The 16,806-nt window shown below is 47.6% G+C and overlaps 1 protein-coding gene across 1 annotated transcript in view; it reads right to left on the bottom strand.

Annotated features, from left to right (window-relative positions):
• LOC109424815 (protein serrate) overlaps positions 1 to 16,806 on the bottom strand; it is a 170,724-nt gene that overhangs the window by 13,871 nt on the left and 140,047 nt on the right. Inside the window, exon 13 of the mRNA XM_062847344.1 lies at positions 8,187 to 8,337. Coding sequence (XP_062703328.1) covers positions 8,187 to 8,337 — 151 coding nt within the window. The remainder of the gene's footprint in view (positions 1 to 8,186; positions 8,338 to 16,806) is intronic.

Raw genomic sequence — 16,806 nt, 5'->3', positions numbered from 1 at the left:
CCAGAACCGTATGCCGTTACGTTGTATGGATAGAACACGAGTTCAATAAGTTTTATGGGAAGGTTCAGAAGCAGATCAACGGTTTCACGATGATGAATCGTCAGGACGGCGAAGAAGGTGTGGAACGGCGAGGAATAGCGCTCGACTGGGAGATGATCGAAATGAAAGTTCACGAGGAGCAAACAGAGGACTACTGAGGCAAGAGAAGAGAAGAAGTTTCCACCGGCCGCGAACCGTTCAAGATCCAAATCAGAGTGCAGGCTGTCGAACAAAATCGAGGAAGAAGACATTAGTTTTTGGGAGTTTCGACCAAATGTCGTAGAAGGTCACAGAAGACTCGCTCATGCAGAACTAGACGTGGAATCTACTTGAGTTGAGGAAGATGAGTAGCAAGTATTGTTACGCAACACCCAAGGATTGACTACGACATACGAGTCTTCTTACCATGACGGCCATAAAAGGGTCAACAGTGATGACGCAGTATATTGGCTACAGGTTGATGAGTTTACAAGGCCGGGTGTATCTATTTGAAACAGCTGAAAGGATGCGTTCAACTGGACGAACAGAAACAGATATGCAAGCTGGAACGGAGGTATCAGGCACGTATAAATTGAAGGAATCAGACAAGCGCAGAAGGTACTGACGAAGTGGATGACGCGTCTTCGTTGGAGAAGGTCTGACTCATCAAAGGAATTCACGTTATCAAGGACGACAAGACGTTCCACAATCTAGATTACGACGTGTATGCGAGGAAGATTGGAAACCGATATGGACTGAACCATACCGAGGAATCGAAGCTAGCGCTGGATGTTGGTCTCTATCAGAGCAGGCTTTGCCAAACCACAAGCGCTATCAAAGCCTTATTGGTGCACTATTCTACATTCCGGTAAACACTTGGCCGGACGAAAGTGTGTCAGCACTCAGCGAAGGGACCGAGATGTGGTACAATCCAAAGGCCGATAAGAAGGCCGATATCTGATGAGGTACCAACAGATGATGCGGATCTAGTATCTTGAGATGCCTGCACCGAGAACTGAAGTGATCGAGGCGGTACGATGCTGGCTGATCGGTGGACGCAAGATCTGGATGGCAGAAGGTTTTTGGTGTCAAAAGAAGCTTGGTGCTAGGAGGAACTAAGCAGTGGAAGCAGCTCGTTAGCGAATGACTTCTGCTGGATGATGGAGAGAAGGTGAAAGTTGCCGGAATCGGCCAACGAAGGCTTGTCGTCCCAAACGACGCAGGTGACCCTGTCCACATCGTGCTAGGAGAGGTTCCTTCAGAGTGAGAGCTTTTCAAGTGCATTTTCAGTACTATACTCTCCCTTAGAAGCTGACAGAGAGGGAAAATAGTTAACTGTAAGAGATGACGCTGTAGGGAATCGCGCCACTTGGGCGGTGGCTTCTATATTCGTCTGTTTCCTGCAAATCCGTCCAAATTCCTGCACAACGGTGAAGCCGCGGTGTTTCTTGGGTAATCTAGCCAACAAAAAGCGTACCTACGGACACGGTGTACAACATTTAGAAGGTGATATCTTCCGGAAAACTGACAGTTTTATGATGACGTAATTCAAATCGTTCAGAGGCGATCTAGTACTCCACATCAATTTGATCATTGTAGTATCCGCGAGATTCCCGGCCAGATTTACACAAAAACTTGCGCATCAAAACAAAACATTCGTCCGCTTCAAAATTCGTTAACAAACTCAACCCCTCATTCACGGCAGTCGTCGTCCCGATCGACGAATCCCGAGCCAACCTACCATCATTTCCTATCTCACTCTCTCATCCTTCATTATTATCCACTCCATTCACGCGTTGGCTGTACGATCAACGAGCCGACGGCTGACTCGACTACTCGAGCCTGGTTTTTCTTCAATCATAGCTCACCACAAAAGCTTTCATCAGGCTGTGCGATGTTTATTTCGCATGCAGTACACTGAACAAAAATCGCTCACAAAACTTATCGTAATAAATAAACGTAAAGTTTTTATTGTATACTAACGATTTTTTTTAATTACTTGAATGAAAATGCATTCAAACATATTTATTCCAAGTATTCACCCAAACAAACTATTCATCATTTTGCTTAATATAATTTTTGTTAATATAAAATCTCTACTCACTACATATGTTTACATAGGTTACTAGCCTGCCTTGTGATATGCCGTGCCTACGGACTACCGACCGGATCACAGTAAGCTGAAAGTTCGTTAGACCTGCGAAACGAGGCAAGAAACTGTGATGTAGAGAGAGAGCCGAATTTGGTAGAAGAGTAGCTTGTGCAACCGCCTCCGATAGAACCAAAAGTAACAGCGGTTGGAGAAGAACTTTTGGAGCAAAACAAAGTACAAGTGAGCGATAAAGAACTAGTAGATGAAGATGCGGCGAGAAATACACCCTGAAGAAACACGAGGCAGCTTGCCGCTTAGATACAGTGACTATGAATCACTAACGTACCACGAAGCGGTCAGCTGTGCTTGAAAGAAGGCCAGGATTCGTGCAATGGAAGAAGAATACAGTTTCTACAGTGCAAGCTAGACTCAGCACAACAAGACCTTTGCTCTGTTCGATATTGTTGGAGCTATCGCACAAAAGCGAGACGAAAAGCGAAATTTTCCGGACCGGAGTAAAGCAAAACACTTGCATAAGGTTTTGACGATCACGAACAAATGACTTTATTCTATTCAATACTGTAAACAATAACAAAGTTCGACAACACTCTACATGACCACGGTGTATCTACTAACATACAAGTTGTCTTCCTTACCAGGGGTGCTCGAATACACAAATTGCAAATTCCCTACAGATATGCAGCTCCGAACACTTCTGGCTGCAGTTGTACACCAAGACGCTTTGAGCAAAATTTTGCTGAATTCTGCCAGGCTGAAACCTGCAACGTTTTTTGCTGAACTTTTGAATAAATTTGCTGAATTTCAGCAAAACGTTGCTGGTGATCAGTAGAACAAAGTTGATGTCATTGAAAAAATCAATATTTATTTTGCTGAAACTTTCAGCTCTGCGAAATTTAGATAAGCTGAAAAGCACGCGACTCGAAAACATCAGTTGATTCCTCAGTATTCGTGTCTGTTGGCATCTACAGAATTAACCAGAATGCATTCATTATGAAGATTTTCAAGCGATTCGGGTTGGATAAACCGAAGGCTTCTAAGTATCCCGCAGATACAGGTTACTTCGAGATTTTATCGGATAGCAAGAAGATGAAGGATAACGGCAAGTTTCATAGCCTGATTGGGTCGCTGTTCTACCTCGAAACGAACAGGCATCTGGACATAGCAGGGAACGCCACTGCTGATGGTGAATCCTGTAGTTGTTACACAAACACTGCCGTGTGCAGCATAGTTGTCCCATGTTCTATGGGAATCCCTATTAACATGGGACAACTATGCTGCACACGGCAGAACAGTGTTGCAAAACTACTTAAACCATGGAGGCGGAGCATGTGACCTTATCTAAAGCTGTACATATGGTTGAGCGATTACGTGGATTACTGGAGAAACTGCGCGCAACACAGGACAAGACGACGATGTCCATGGAGACGACAAAAGTTTTCTGGATGTCATTGTGCAGGAATCAACTGAAACGGCGATCCAAGCAGCAATAGCCGCAAGACATCACTGTTGGTATCACTACACCAGAGAACTTTGTGCAGCAGGCACCATCAAGATACAGTTTTGTGCGCCGAAGGAGATGATAGCGGAGGCTTACTGTGGATCACCTCAAGCCGAGTACTACTACCAGGAACTCAAGGACAGCTACATGCAACCTGACAGCGGCTGTGAATCTACCAAAGATTTGTATACCCAAACCTAGCAACAACGAGCCTAGGAAATCAACATCAATAGCCCTACCAGCTAACAGCTCCAGGACATCGATCGGAGTCTAGCTGCGTTCAGGAATCAAGAGTATACGAAGGAGAAATGGCCATCGGTCACCAGTAAGTTGATATTCTCTTCACTTTAATAGGCGTTCATCCTCCCATGTATGAAACTCGATCGATTCTCCTCGCGCTTCTCCAGAACTCGATACGTACGTGTGATGGGCCTAGCCCGTCTGGAGGCACTCAAAAAGCAACTGGCAAAACTGGAGAAACAGTACGAAAAAGAGGAACCCCTGATAAACTTGGTCAATAACATGGTCAAACTGGGAACGCTCTGTATCACGGAGCTCCCGGACAGAAGAAATCACAAGTCTCCGAGTCAGCAACGCTCGATCGGTTGAAGTTCATCCGGTGGATCTAGGAACGACGGCTACTACAGGAAGAGCAACGCCAGTAAGATCGATTAAGCCCAAAACAATCCGAATTGCCGGTAAGAAGATCGTGTGTGTTGCTTCGAATTCTCCAATCCGGAGTCAAAGGTTCAACAGTTGCTCCAAGAGGAGTCTGGTACCCTGCAAAATCTACAACTCGACAGGGAAGATCTGGAACGAGCACTGTACAGCTTGAAGGCCAAGATCATCAAGGCTGCCACTCCGCCAATGTCCATTGAAGTCGCTAGACGCATAGGAACGGGATTTGTACCGGGTACATGTCCTGTTGGCTGGCAACGGACCTCAAAGGATCGTTCTTCTCCCGTCCTTGAAACTTTTCAGAAACTGGAAAAGACCAACGCTGACAATGCACGACTGGACCATAAGCTGTTGGTGCTCAGACAAAAGGTGCAGCTTCGAAGAACACCCTAGGGTTTATAACCCCTGAACAAGATGAACGGATAGTTCCGTTCTAGAATCGGAACTGCGAAGAGTTCAACTCCACGTCTGCGATATGCAGCGGCATCTGGGCAGGAATCGAGTCATGCCATTCGTCAACTTACGGATGACTCAGACACCTTGTACCTACAGATCAACAAGAACGACGACAGTAGATCGCACATCAAAAAGTGATCGTACAGCACGTCCTGACTGAGTCGAAACCGATCTGTACTCCTAGACGGCGAGCATGGATTGAGGTAGAAGCAAAAGCAACTCATCGCTGAGCTTGCTAGATTGATCGTCGTCTTGGATGCTCGGTAGAATTGAAACACGATCGATTGGAGAGCTTCGAATTGTGCAGCTTAGATCATCCGTAGACATCCGAGTGTACGCAAACAGCCCGAAGAACTGCTATAGCATGACGGCCAATGGCAACAATAGCTACACCGGTTCCGATAATCGATCGCCAAGCGGATTTATACTCCGGCTGCGATCGTCAACAAGGTAAACCCTCCACGTCAACCAGTAAACCTTGAAACTTCTTCCCAACGAACCCAGAGCTCCTGTTAGCCGAGGTTTCACTCGTATCATGGTCACCATGTCGAGGTTACAGCACATGGCGACCGTGGTAGGAGTAACACTAAAATCATTAAAACTTTAGCTCGTTGAGTGTGTAATTGTAATCTAGACGAAGCCGGTTCGGTAAAGCTCAGGAGGTTCACAATCGCGATGGGTTCAGGAGGAGTTAGGAGAAAATTAGTTCAGCCCTGGATTCACGAAAAGGGGTGTTGTCATCCCAATTCTCTTGAGATTTCCCTACGACTATGTAATATCTACCTCCTGTCTGGCAACAAGAAGGACAATTGGGTCGAAGATAGTGCGTATTACCAAGAACTAGTGTAGGTGAGAGCGATATTTGGTTACGCCACAATTGCGACACCGATAAATAGTCGACATAGTCGATCAATGGGAAAGAAAGATTGAGCATCAAACGACCCATGATTCAGACCAAGCTCGTGTAAAGCCCTTTGTGGGGAGTTGTCCGCTATGATAAACTAGTGATCGCCAGTTTTCCCATAAAAACAAATACGAACATTACTGACTTCGCGTACGTAGATGTCAAATTTACACTCAAATCTATGGATCAGTTACCAAGCTATATGCCCTGTGTGCTCCTATTTCAACCCACTAATCGAAGTAGACATTTGACAAGGCGTTGCTAGTGAACGAGTAAATTAGCTGTCATAACCTTCTTTGTAACTCCGAGCTCATTCAATTTCACACCGCCTGTTTGGATCGATCCAAAAGAACCAGCTACCCAGTCCCTCTTTCCCTGCACCTTAGCCATGTGGCAGGTCATGGACCAAAGCTCAATTTATTCTATCGCGCCTGATAGGTCGTTTTCCCACATACGACCCAATCAGTAGGAGTGCGTTCCAGGCCCAGGTAGCGCAGGTAGCGAAGCATTCGTTTACACGGGAGCAGCTGTCACACCTCATCATCATCGTCGTCATCCGCACTCGGACTGGACGCGACGGACCCTTATGGGAAATCGATCCGTCGCTAGGTTGGCACGACCCAGCCGCAAATTGGCAGTTTTGACATACAACTTAATATTATACAATCAAAGGCGGCCGTGTGCGACACTGCTCTGGATGCTCTGCACTTACCCATAACTGATCTGATGGACTGGATCAAGGCTGAATTGAAAACAATAACGGGTGCGCGCGCGATCATTACCGGAGTCCGCGCGGAGATCGCGGGCAGCTGTCGATCACACGACCGGCCGACTGCGATCTCTTTATCTCGATGCGTATTGGGATGGATGACAACAACAACATCAGGAACAGTGGGCGAAACGAAACGGATGGTCCAATCTAAGTAGGCCTCCACGGCGGAGCAGAACAAGACTTTCACTTTGAGTTGCTGGGATGCCAGATCTTCGACTTCGATGACGTCCGTGAGAATGACATTTCATCCAGGAGGAATCGACTGCTAAAGTTCGTCCAAAACGAGCAACTGGCATCACTGCTTGCTTGGATTCCCCGCGGCTGCGCCACAAGGATCAATACACGTCGGTTGATCTTCCGGCGAAATTGAGTACATAGAGAGAGAGGCGCGTATCGATCTCTCATCTCTTAATCACGGCGATGACAGTGGAACAAGAACCCTGCGCGCCGTTCATGTTGTTGTTATGACGATGATGATGATCCACTATGATAGCCGGTATCGTTGACTAGAACATGAGTTGTAATTTGTTCCCTGCCAAGCCGAACGACACGACGACAACCCCGACCATCGAGAGATACACCATGGTCGTCCGTCGACTTCGACTCGCCTGCCTAGATCTCCCGGGGAGCCAACTCTAATTGTGTTTTCGTTTTCGAAATCGACTCGATAATTGAGAATGCGGCCGCTAGGCCGCAACGAGCTGGAAGAAAAAGTAATAAATATGTTGTGCTATGTGGGGTGTGCTGTATGTGTGTAGCGAAAGGATTTCAAAAACGGTTTTACGACCCCCGCTGCGAGCCGGAGTTTAAATAGATACACACCCGACGAACGGCGGCGATGCCGCTGCAAGATGGATCACCCCTCGGCTTCGGCGGCGTCATCACTTCAAGTGACTCTGTCTGTCTGATCCAAGTGAGCTATGAGATTGGGTTGGGACTGGAAACGGGCGTTATTTCGTTTGTTTCTTTGTAGCCTACTTTGATCGATGAGGCACGACGGTGGCAGACCCTTAATTGACCTTCTTTATGTGGCATCATCGATCTGTCTAATAATGCTGCCGTGATAGATTCTGTTGGAGTACACCGACTAGCTTTGAATAGAAACTGACATACGCTGAGATACGCATAATCAAAGGTTGCTACGACTGTCCTCAAAGGGACACTCGTCGGAAAACAATACTGTATCATTTAATTATGATATAGTTTATCATATCTGATGATTTATGTTACCTAGTTGTGTTATGTTACCCCAAATGTTACAAAACAATGACAGTATGAATCATATTAACATTAAGTAGTCCCACTTTCGGATATAACTGTATGCTGAATAGTTTTTGTATCGTCACCCTTCTACATACCTTTTTTACTCGAAAATTGAAAGAAATTAGCGAGATAACGATTTACCTACCATTTACTTTATAATGCATTGATGTAAACAATCCTTTCGAGTATGATAACGTGTATGGTTAAATGGTATTGCTTCTTTTTGTACCTGTGTAGTTCTCATTTCCATGTTGAATTAGCCTTGTTGCTTTCTATATCATTCAATCATAACGAAACCATATACTGTACAGTACATATTCACCAAGTAATAATATTGTGGGTAAACCATACCAGTTATGGTATTTTTTTTAATAATATTCTTCACTTTTCCATGAATTCGTCAACCCGTTCAGATATTTCCAAAAATAAAACCAAACCAACAACAACAGTCCAAAACACACGATAACAGAAACATTCCACTTACCGTTAAAGCAGGGTGGCGAATCGCACGGCATCCGCAGGAACTCGCAGTGCTTGCCGGCTCGCCCCGGCGGACAGTGACAATAGTAACCGCCGGGAGTGTTCAGACACCGTCCCTCCAGGCACGGCGACGAGGTGCAATGATCTTTCGCCTCCTGAAAGTAAACACACAAAAATAAAACAAGACGAAACGTCAAAATCAACTCCGAAAAATCTCTCACTTTCGCGCCTGCTTTGATCCGCATCTGTCCCGAACCGAACAAGCGTATCGCTGACAACCGCCAGCCTGTCAGGGCCTACTCCGAGTGGTTTCAATTAAAAGCAAATCTGACGGGCGGCTCGCCCTTCAAGTTTCCCAGCCTGCTTATACGCGCGCGCGTCTCATATTTTGACACCTCGTTCGGTTTCGGAAAGGCAAACACACGCTGAAAGAAAGTTGTCCGATCGCCCGAGCGAAAGTGTCATAACGCTTGTTCTCACGCTTTACGACACTGACCAAGGAGATTCCCTGCGCTTCAACGCCACCGCCGGTGAACGGGTCTAATCGCATTAGCGCTGCTCGTCGTCAGAACCACCCGAAAATATGACGTAAAAATTTCAATTTAATAGCTTTATCTTCCGAAAATATAAAAACTCCGAACGGCAAGTTGACATGCGCCCCGATAAAATGGACCTGCGCGGACGACGGCTTCCGATCTTTCCGCTCGCCCGCGTTCCGCGTCTCTGATCCTTCGCTCTCTGAGTTATTATGATAATCCGCAGAGGAACTTCTCCGGGGAATCGGACTGTCAGTCAACGACGGACACGGACCGTTACTAATACGACAGTCGCGACTACATTATCAATTATTATTGGGAAAAGGCCGCGGAACACGACACGAAGCAGCTAGAGACACAATGATAGCCAACTAGTGGACGTCTGACGACGATCGAAACGATCTAATTAGCATAAAAATCAAATTTTGAGCTGCCCTAGTAGACAAGATCTATTCTAATGACGATACGGGTTATGGTTATAGCATTGTTAAGCTTACTGTATCGGCAATACAATACAATTTTGACACAGGTTACATTTTTGAAACGCATTCGCAACGAAAATTCGCATTAACTATAAGTACTACGATACAGAACCATACACTGAATCATATTCTTATCGTTAGCTGCTTTAGAAACAATTATTTTTATTGTTCTGTAGCAAGGCACACTTCTATTAGGTTTGCTCATCGAACAGCTTCGAAGTCTCCCCCATTTCGAGTGAGAGATTCGGAATCCAAGTAGTAGGCGGTGACAATAATCAAGAAAAACCAGGAGAAAACCACTAGCCCAGGTCTCCATAGGCTACTGCTAATCCCGTTGTTGTTGTTGTCGCCGAACAACTTTGCGGGTAATATCGTAAATTTTCGGGGACGCTGGCTGTGTCATCTGCGCGCAGACAAGTCGCACCATGATAAATTGGGAGCTTTAATACGAGATGCGGAGGGGGAGGATGAAGAAATTTGATACTCTCCGCCGCGCGGACGGTGAAATCGCGTCGAAAGAATTGATTGTGTCCGATGAAGCTCAAACAAAGTCATTGGTTGCACGGGGATTACAAGCGGGCGGCTTTGAGTGAGTCAGAGCTAATTTAAGATAAAAGTGGAGAGAAAGGCTTTCCGAGCAAACGATGAACGTAAAATTTGATAAGCGAAAATAGCTGATGGATTTGCATAAAAGTCGGACAAAGATATAAATAAACTTTGAGAAAGATTGAAGTTCAGGCTCAATCCATCAAAGTAGGCAGAGAGGAATTCCACTTGAATCACAGAAACGGATTCACACCAAATCTCGATGAAGGATGTGAGTATCCGCTAGTTGAAATGAAGCTGAAACACGGAGGGGAATTCAAGCTGAATTCCAGAGAAGGATTCAAACTGAATCCCGGAGAGGGATTCAAACTGAATCCCGGAGAGGGATTCAAACTGAATCCCAGAGAGGGATTCAAATTGAATCCCGGAGAGGGATTCAAATTGAATCCCGGAGAGGGATTCAAATTGAATCCCGGAGAGGGATTCAAACTGAATCCCGGAGAGGGATTCACACTGAATCCCGGAGAGGGATTCACACTGAATCCCGGAGAGGGATTCACACTGAATCCCGGAGAGGGATTCACACTGAATCCCGGAGAGGGATTCACACTGAATCCCGGAGAGGGATTCACACTGAATCCCGGAGAGGGATTCACACTGAATCCCGGAGAGGGATTCACACTGAATCCCGGAGAGGGATTCACACTGAATCCCGGAGAGGGATTCACACTGAATCCCGGAGAGGGATTCACACTGAATCCCGGAGAGGGATTCACACTGAATCCCGGAGAGGGATTCACACTGAATCCCGGAGAGGGATTCACACTGAATCCCGGAGAGGGATTCACACTGAATCCCGGAGAGGGATTCACACTGAATCCCGGAGAGGGATTCACACTGAATCCCGGAGAGGGATTCACACTGAATCCCGGAGAGGGATTCACACTGAATCCCGGAGAGGGATTCACACTGAATCCCGGAGAGGGATTCACACTGAATCCCGGAGAGGGATTCACACTGAATCCCGGAGAGGGATTCACACTGAATCCCGGAGAGGGATTCACACTGAATCCCGGAGAGGGATTCACACTGAATCCCGGAGAGGGATTCACACTGAATCCCGGAGAGGGATTCACACTGAATCCCGGAGAGGGATTCACACTGAATCCCGGAGAGGGATTCACACTGAATCCCGGAGAGGGATTCACACTGAATCCCGGAGAGGGATTCACACTGAATCCCGGAGAGGGATTCACACTGAATCCCGGAGAGGGATTCACACTGAATCCCGGAGAGGGATTCACACTGAATCCCGGAGCGGGATTCACACTGAATCCCGGAGCGGGATTCACACTGAATCCCGGAGCGGGATTCACACTGAATCCCGGAGCGGGATTCACACTGAATCCCGGAGCGGGATTCACACTGAATCCCGGAGCGGGATTCACACTGAATCCCGGAGCGGGATTCACACTGAATCCCGGAGAGGGATTCACACTGAATCCCGGAGAGGGATTCACACTGAATCCCGGAGAGGGATTCACACTGAATCCCGGAGAGGGATTCACACTGAATCCCGGAGAGGGATTCACACTGAATCCCGGAGAGGGATTCACACTGAATCCCGGAGAGGGATTCACACTGAATCCCGGAGAGGGATTCACACTGAATCCCGGAGAGGGATTCACACTGAATCCCGGAGAGGGATTCACACTGAATCCCGGAGAGGGATTCACACTGAATCCCGGAGAGGGATTCACACTGAATCCCGGAGAGGGATTCACACTGAATCCCGGAGAGGGATTCACACTGAATCCCGGAGAGGAATTCACACTGAATCCCGAAGAGGGATTCAAACTGAATCCCGGAGAGGGATTCAAACTGAATCCCGGAGAGGGATTCAAACTGAATCCCGGAGAGGGATTCAAACTGAATCCCGGAGAGGGATTCAAACTGAATCCCGGAGAGGGATTCAAACTGAATCCCGGAGAGGGATTCAAACTGAATCCCGGAGAGGGATTCAAACTGAATCCCGGAGAGGGATTCAAACTGAATCCCGGAGAGGGATTCAAACTGAATCCCGGAGAGGGATTCAAACTGAATCCCGGAGAGGGATTCAAACTGAATCCCGGAGAGGGATTCAAATTGAATCTCGGAGAGGGATTCAAATTGAATCTCGGAGAGGGATTCAAACTGAATCCCGGAGAGGGATTCAAACTGAATCCCGGAGAGGGATTCAAACTGAATCCCGGAGAGGGATTCAAACTGAATCCCGGAGAGGGATTCAAACTGAATCCCGGAGAGGGATTCAAACTGAATCCCGGAGAGGGATTCAAACTGAATCCCGGAGAGGGATTCAAACTGAATCCCGGAGAGGGATTCAAACTGAATCCCGGAGAGGGATTCAAACTGAATCCCGGAGAGGGATTCAAACTGAATCCCGGAGAGGGATTCAAACTGAATCCCGGAGAGGGATTCAAACTGAATCCCGGAGAGGGATTCAAACTGAATCCCGGAGAGGGATTCAAACTGAATCCCGGAGAGGGATTCAAACTGAATCCCGGAGAGGGATTCAAACTGAATCCCGGAGAGGGATTCAAACTGAATCCCGGAGAGGGATTCAAACTGAATCCCGGAGAGGGATTCAAACTGAATCCCGGAGAGGGATTCAAACTGAATCCCGGAGAGGGATTCAAGCTGAATCCCGGATAGGGATTCAAACTGAATCCTGGAGAGGGATTCAAACTGAATCCCGGAGAGGAATTCAAAAGCATAGCAGAAGCAGAGCAAAAGCAGAGCAAAAGCAGAGCAAAGGCAGAGCAAAGGCAGAGCAAAAGCAGAGCAAAAGCAGAGCAATAGCAGAGCAATAGCAGAGCAAAAGCAGAACAAAAGCAAAGCAAAAGCAGAGCAAAAGCAGAGCAAAAGCAGAGCAAAAGCAGAGCAAAAGCAGAGCAAAAGCAGAGTAAAAGCAGAGCAAAAGCAGAGCAAAAGCAGAGCCAAAGCAGAGCAAAAGCAGAGCAAAGGTAGACCAAAGGCAGAGCAAAGGCAGAGCAAAGACAGAGTAAAGGCAGAGCAAAGGCAGTGCAAAGGCAGTGCAAAGGCAGAGCAAAGGCAGAGCAACGGCAGAGCAAAGGCAGAGCATACTCAGAGCAAAAGCAGAGCAAAAGCAGAGCGAAACCAGAACAAAAGCAGGAGCAAAAGCAGGAGAAAAGCAGAGCAAAAGCAGGGAAAAAGCAGAGCAAAAGCAGAGCAAAAGCAGGAGCAAAAGCAGGAGCAAAAGCAGAGCAAAAGCAGAGCAAATGCAGAGCAAAAGCAGAGCAAAAGCAGAGCAAAAGCAGAGCAAAAGCAGAGCAAAACTAGAACAAAAGCAGAGTAAAAGCAGAGCAAAAGCAGAGCAAATGCAGAGCAAAAGCAGAGCAAAAGCAGAGCAAAAGCAGAGCAAAAGCAGAGCAAAAGCAGAGCAAAAGCAGAGCAAAAGCAGAGCAAAAGCAGAGCAAAAGCAGAGCAAAAGCAGAGCAAAAGCAGAGCAAAAGCAGAGCAAAAGCAGAGCAAAAGCAGAGCAAAAGCAGAGCAAAAGCAGAGCAAAAGCAAAGCAAAAGCAGAGCAAAAGCAGAGCAAAAGCAGAGCAAAAGCAGAGCAAAAGCAGAGCAAAAGCAGAGCAAAAGCAGAGCAAAAGCAGAGCAAAAGCAGAGCAAAAGCAGAGCAAAAGCAGAGCAAAAGCAGAGCAAAAGCAGAGCAAAAGCAGAGCAAAAGCAGAGCAAAAGCAGAGCAAAAGCAGAGCAAAAGCAGAGCAAAAGCAGAGCAAAAGCAGAGCAAAAGCAGAGCAAAAGCAGAGCAAAAGCAGAGCAAAAGCAGAGCAAAAGCAGAGCAAAAGCAGATCAAAAGCAGATCAAAAGCAGAGCAAACGCAGAGCAAAAGCAGAGCAAAAGCAGAGCAAAAGCAGAGCAAAAGCAGAGTAAGTAGAAAGAAGACCGCCCTTGAATGCACCCGGTGTCGAAAAACGCATTTCGGACTTGATCCTGAGCGAAAACAGTATCCGACAAATGAGATTAAAATCTTCAGAAAATCGCGCGAGTCCAAATTTTCCTCGTCGGTGACAATCAGGTGCATGCACAAGGTGAAAGGAGAACCTCCCCATCAAAGCAGCCCACGGATCGCGTTCTTTGTTCGCGAGATTGTTGTGCACAGATTGCTCTGATTCGCACTGGAAGAACACTGAGCGAAGAATAAAAACACCATTCTCATGAATATAAATTCGCGGCTCAAACGCGGCGAAGGGTTATGAGACCCCGCTCGCTGCTCTGTAGAGCTGGTCCGAAGATATTAATTCGCATTTGAAGGGAAAAATAAACAGGAAAACCTGTTTGGCGTTTTGCACTCATTTCACCTGTGACCAGCAGTCAGTCGTTCGGTTCGTTCGTTCTCTTGGACGTCAGTTTCTGTTGTTGACGTATGCGCAGGGCTGGGTGAGGGAATGCGCAGGGGTGGGACAAAACGGACTAACTTAACTAACGGACGGACGCGGTTGAACGGACGGACGGCAGCAGCAGTAGTAGTAAAAGGCACTTAAACATGAGGGCGCTGTTGGCTGCCGTTTTAGGGTGCCGTTATAGTTACGCGTGAGAGTGGGAGTGCGCGTGTGCGAAGCCACAAAGAAGAATATCAACAATAGCAAATTCACGAAAATCCTATGGACGCGCACTTTCACTCTCACTTTGAAGCGGCACTATGTCATCGCCGTTATGCGCGCGAGTTGCTGCACCAGCCAGGAGCCGCAGCAGCATGCAGAGTTCAAACCGTTTGAAATGTTGACTGGAGTGACGTTTCAAGATTTAATATATTGTTCGCATTTTTATCATCTTTGTGCTCGGGTTGCTGCGATTGCACCGCGCAGAACGACGCTCGGCACTTGTTTTGCACCTTTTTTATGCACTGTACGCGGTGCAAGGCTTACTGCGATGGGTTGCGTGCGGCGATCGCGCGGTTTAGAATTTATTCGTTTGAACTTTCGGTCAGTTTGATTCTCGTGGTGTGTGACCTACATTCCCACTGACGGAGGAATGTGAAACCCAATCGAATGTTGGTGACACTCGCTCGCTCACGCTGATGATGATGATGATCGCTGTCAAATTATGCTGGGTGATAAATCACCCCCCAATGCGAAGTTCGGTTGACGACGACGGAGACACTTTCGAATGAGTTGACACAACGTTCGACGCCTACGCAACCATGTTGCGATCATCTTCAGCGCTTGCTTGATCGTCGTTAGGTTAATGATCTGTGCCGTCGTTGGCGAAGCTGTTGATGGCCTACAAAAGCTGTCACCGGAACAATATAACGCCCTCTTGCACCGCGTGGACTGATCGTCATCGGAGTAGGCGAGAAGAGAAGCTTCCCATTGTCAGGGATGAGTGATGTCCCTTCTCGGGTCTTGGCGGAGGCGCGTGTGTACGTGACGTCGACGCTGGCTGATGGACCACGCCAACCTGAACCTTTTTGCATGATAATAAGCCGCTGTAATTGCGTGATTTTTCTCGCCGGAAAGCGGCCAACAAAAGAGCGGCACTTTTTCGAAATAGGTGACAAATAGGTGTCACTTTGTTTGTCGGAAACGGGCGATCGATCGGCTTTGCATCATGTGATGTGAGTGATGGCGATCGTAGTCGGCGGCGGTGTGAAAAACGGATGAATATTGATTGGTAAGAGGTGACACAATCGGGCGAGACTTTAAAAGCTAGATTGAGTTGGCACGTGCCTTTAAGCTATTGATTTGTCTCGAGGAATCCCTCTACGGATTTCAGCTTGAATTCCACTCCGGGGTTCAGTTTCCACTCCACTCCGGGACTCAGCTAGAATTCCACTTCTAATCTTACTTCTGCTTTTACTCTCCTTTTGCTCCTGCCTTTGCTCTCCTTTTGCTCTTGCTTTTGCTCTTGTTTATGCTCCTGCTTCTGGTCTGCTTTGGTTCTGCTTTTGCTCTGTTTTTGCTCTGCGTTTGCTCTGCATTTGCTCTGCGTTTGCTCTGCGTTTGCTCTGCGTTTGCTCTGCGTTTGCTCTGCGTTTGCTCTGCGATTGCTCTGCGTTTGCTCTGCGTTTGCTCTGCGTTTGCTCTGCGTTTGCTCTGCGTTTGCTCTGCGTTTGCTCTGCGTTTGCTCTGCGTTTGCTCTGCGTTTGCTCTGCGTTTGCTCTGCGTTTGCTCTGCGTTTGCTCTGCGTTTGCTCTGCGTTTGCTCTGCGTTTGCTCTGCGTTTGCTCTGCGTTTGCTCTGCGTTTGCTCTGCGTTTGCTCTGCGTTTGCTCTGCGTTTGCTCTGCGTTTGCTCTGCGTTTGCTCTGCGTTTGCTCTGCGTTTGCTCTGCGTTTGCTCTGCGTTTGCTCTGCGTTTGCTCTGCGTTTGCTCTGCGTTTGCTCTGCGTTTGCTCTGCGTTTGCTCTGCGTTTGCTCTGCGTTTGCTCTGCGCTTGCTCTGCGTTTGCTCTGCGTTTGCTCTGCGTTTTCTCTGCGTTTTCTCTGCGTTTGCTCTGCGTTTGCTCTGCGTTTGCTCTGCGTTTGCTCTGCGTTTGCTCTGCGTTTGCTCTGCGTTTGCTCTGCGTTTGCTCTGCGTTTGCTCTGCGTTTGCTCTGCGTTTGCTCTGCGTTTGCTCCGCGTTTGCTCTGCGTTTGCTCTACGTTTGCTCTGCGTTTGCTCTGCGTTTGCTCTGCGTTTGCTCTGCGTTTGCTCTGCGTTTGCTCTGCGTTTGCTCTGCGTTTGCTCTGCGTTTGCTCTGCGTTTGCTCTGCGTTTGCTCTGCGTTTGCTCTGCGTTTGCTCTGCGTTTGCTCTGCGTTTGCTCTGCGTTTGCTCTGCGTTTGCTCTGCGTTTGCTCTGCGTTTGCTCTGCGTTTGCTCTGCGTTTGCTTTGCGTTTGCTCTGCGTTTGCTCTGCGTTTGCTCTGCATTTGCTCTGCGTTTGCTCTGCGTTTGCTCTGCGTTTGCTCTGCGTTTGCTCTGCGTTTGCTCTGCGTTTGCTCTGCGCTTGCTCTGCGTTTGCTCTGCGTTTGCTCTGCGTTTTCTCTGCGTTTTCTCTGC

This window comes from Aedes albopictus, chromosome 1 (genome assembly GCF_035046485.1).
Source record: "Aedes albopictus strain Foshan chromosome 1, AalbF5, whole genome shotgun sequence".
Classification (NCBI taxonomy): domain Eukaryota; kingdom Metazoa; phylum Arthropoda; class Insecta; order Diptera; family Culicidae; genus Aedes; species Aedes albopictus.
The sequence above is the reverse complement of the archived record's forward strand: the minus strand, read 5'-3'. Positions and strand labels throughout refer to the sequence as shown.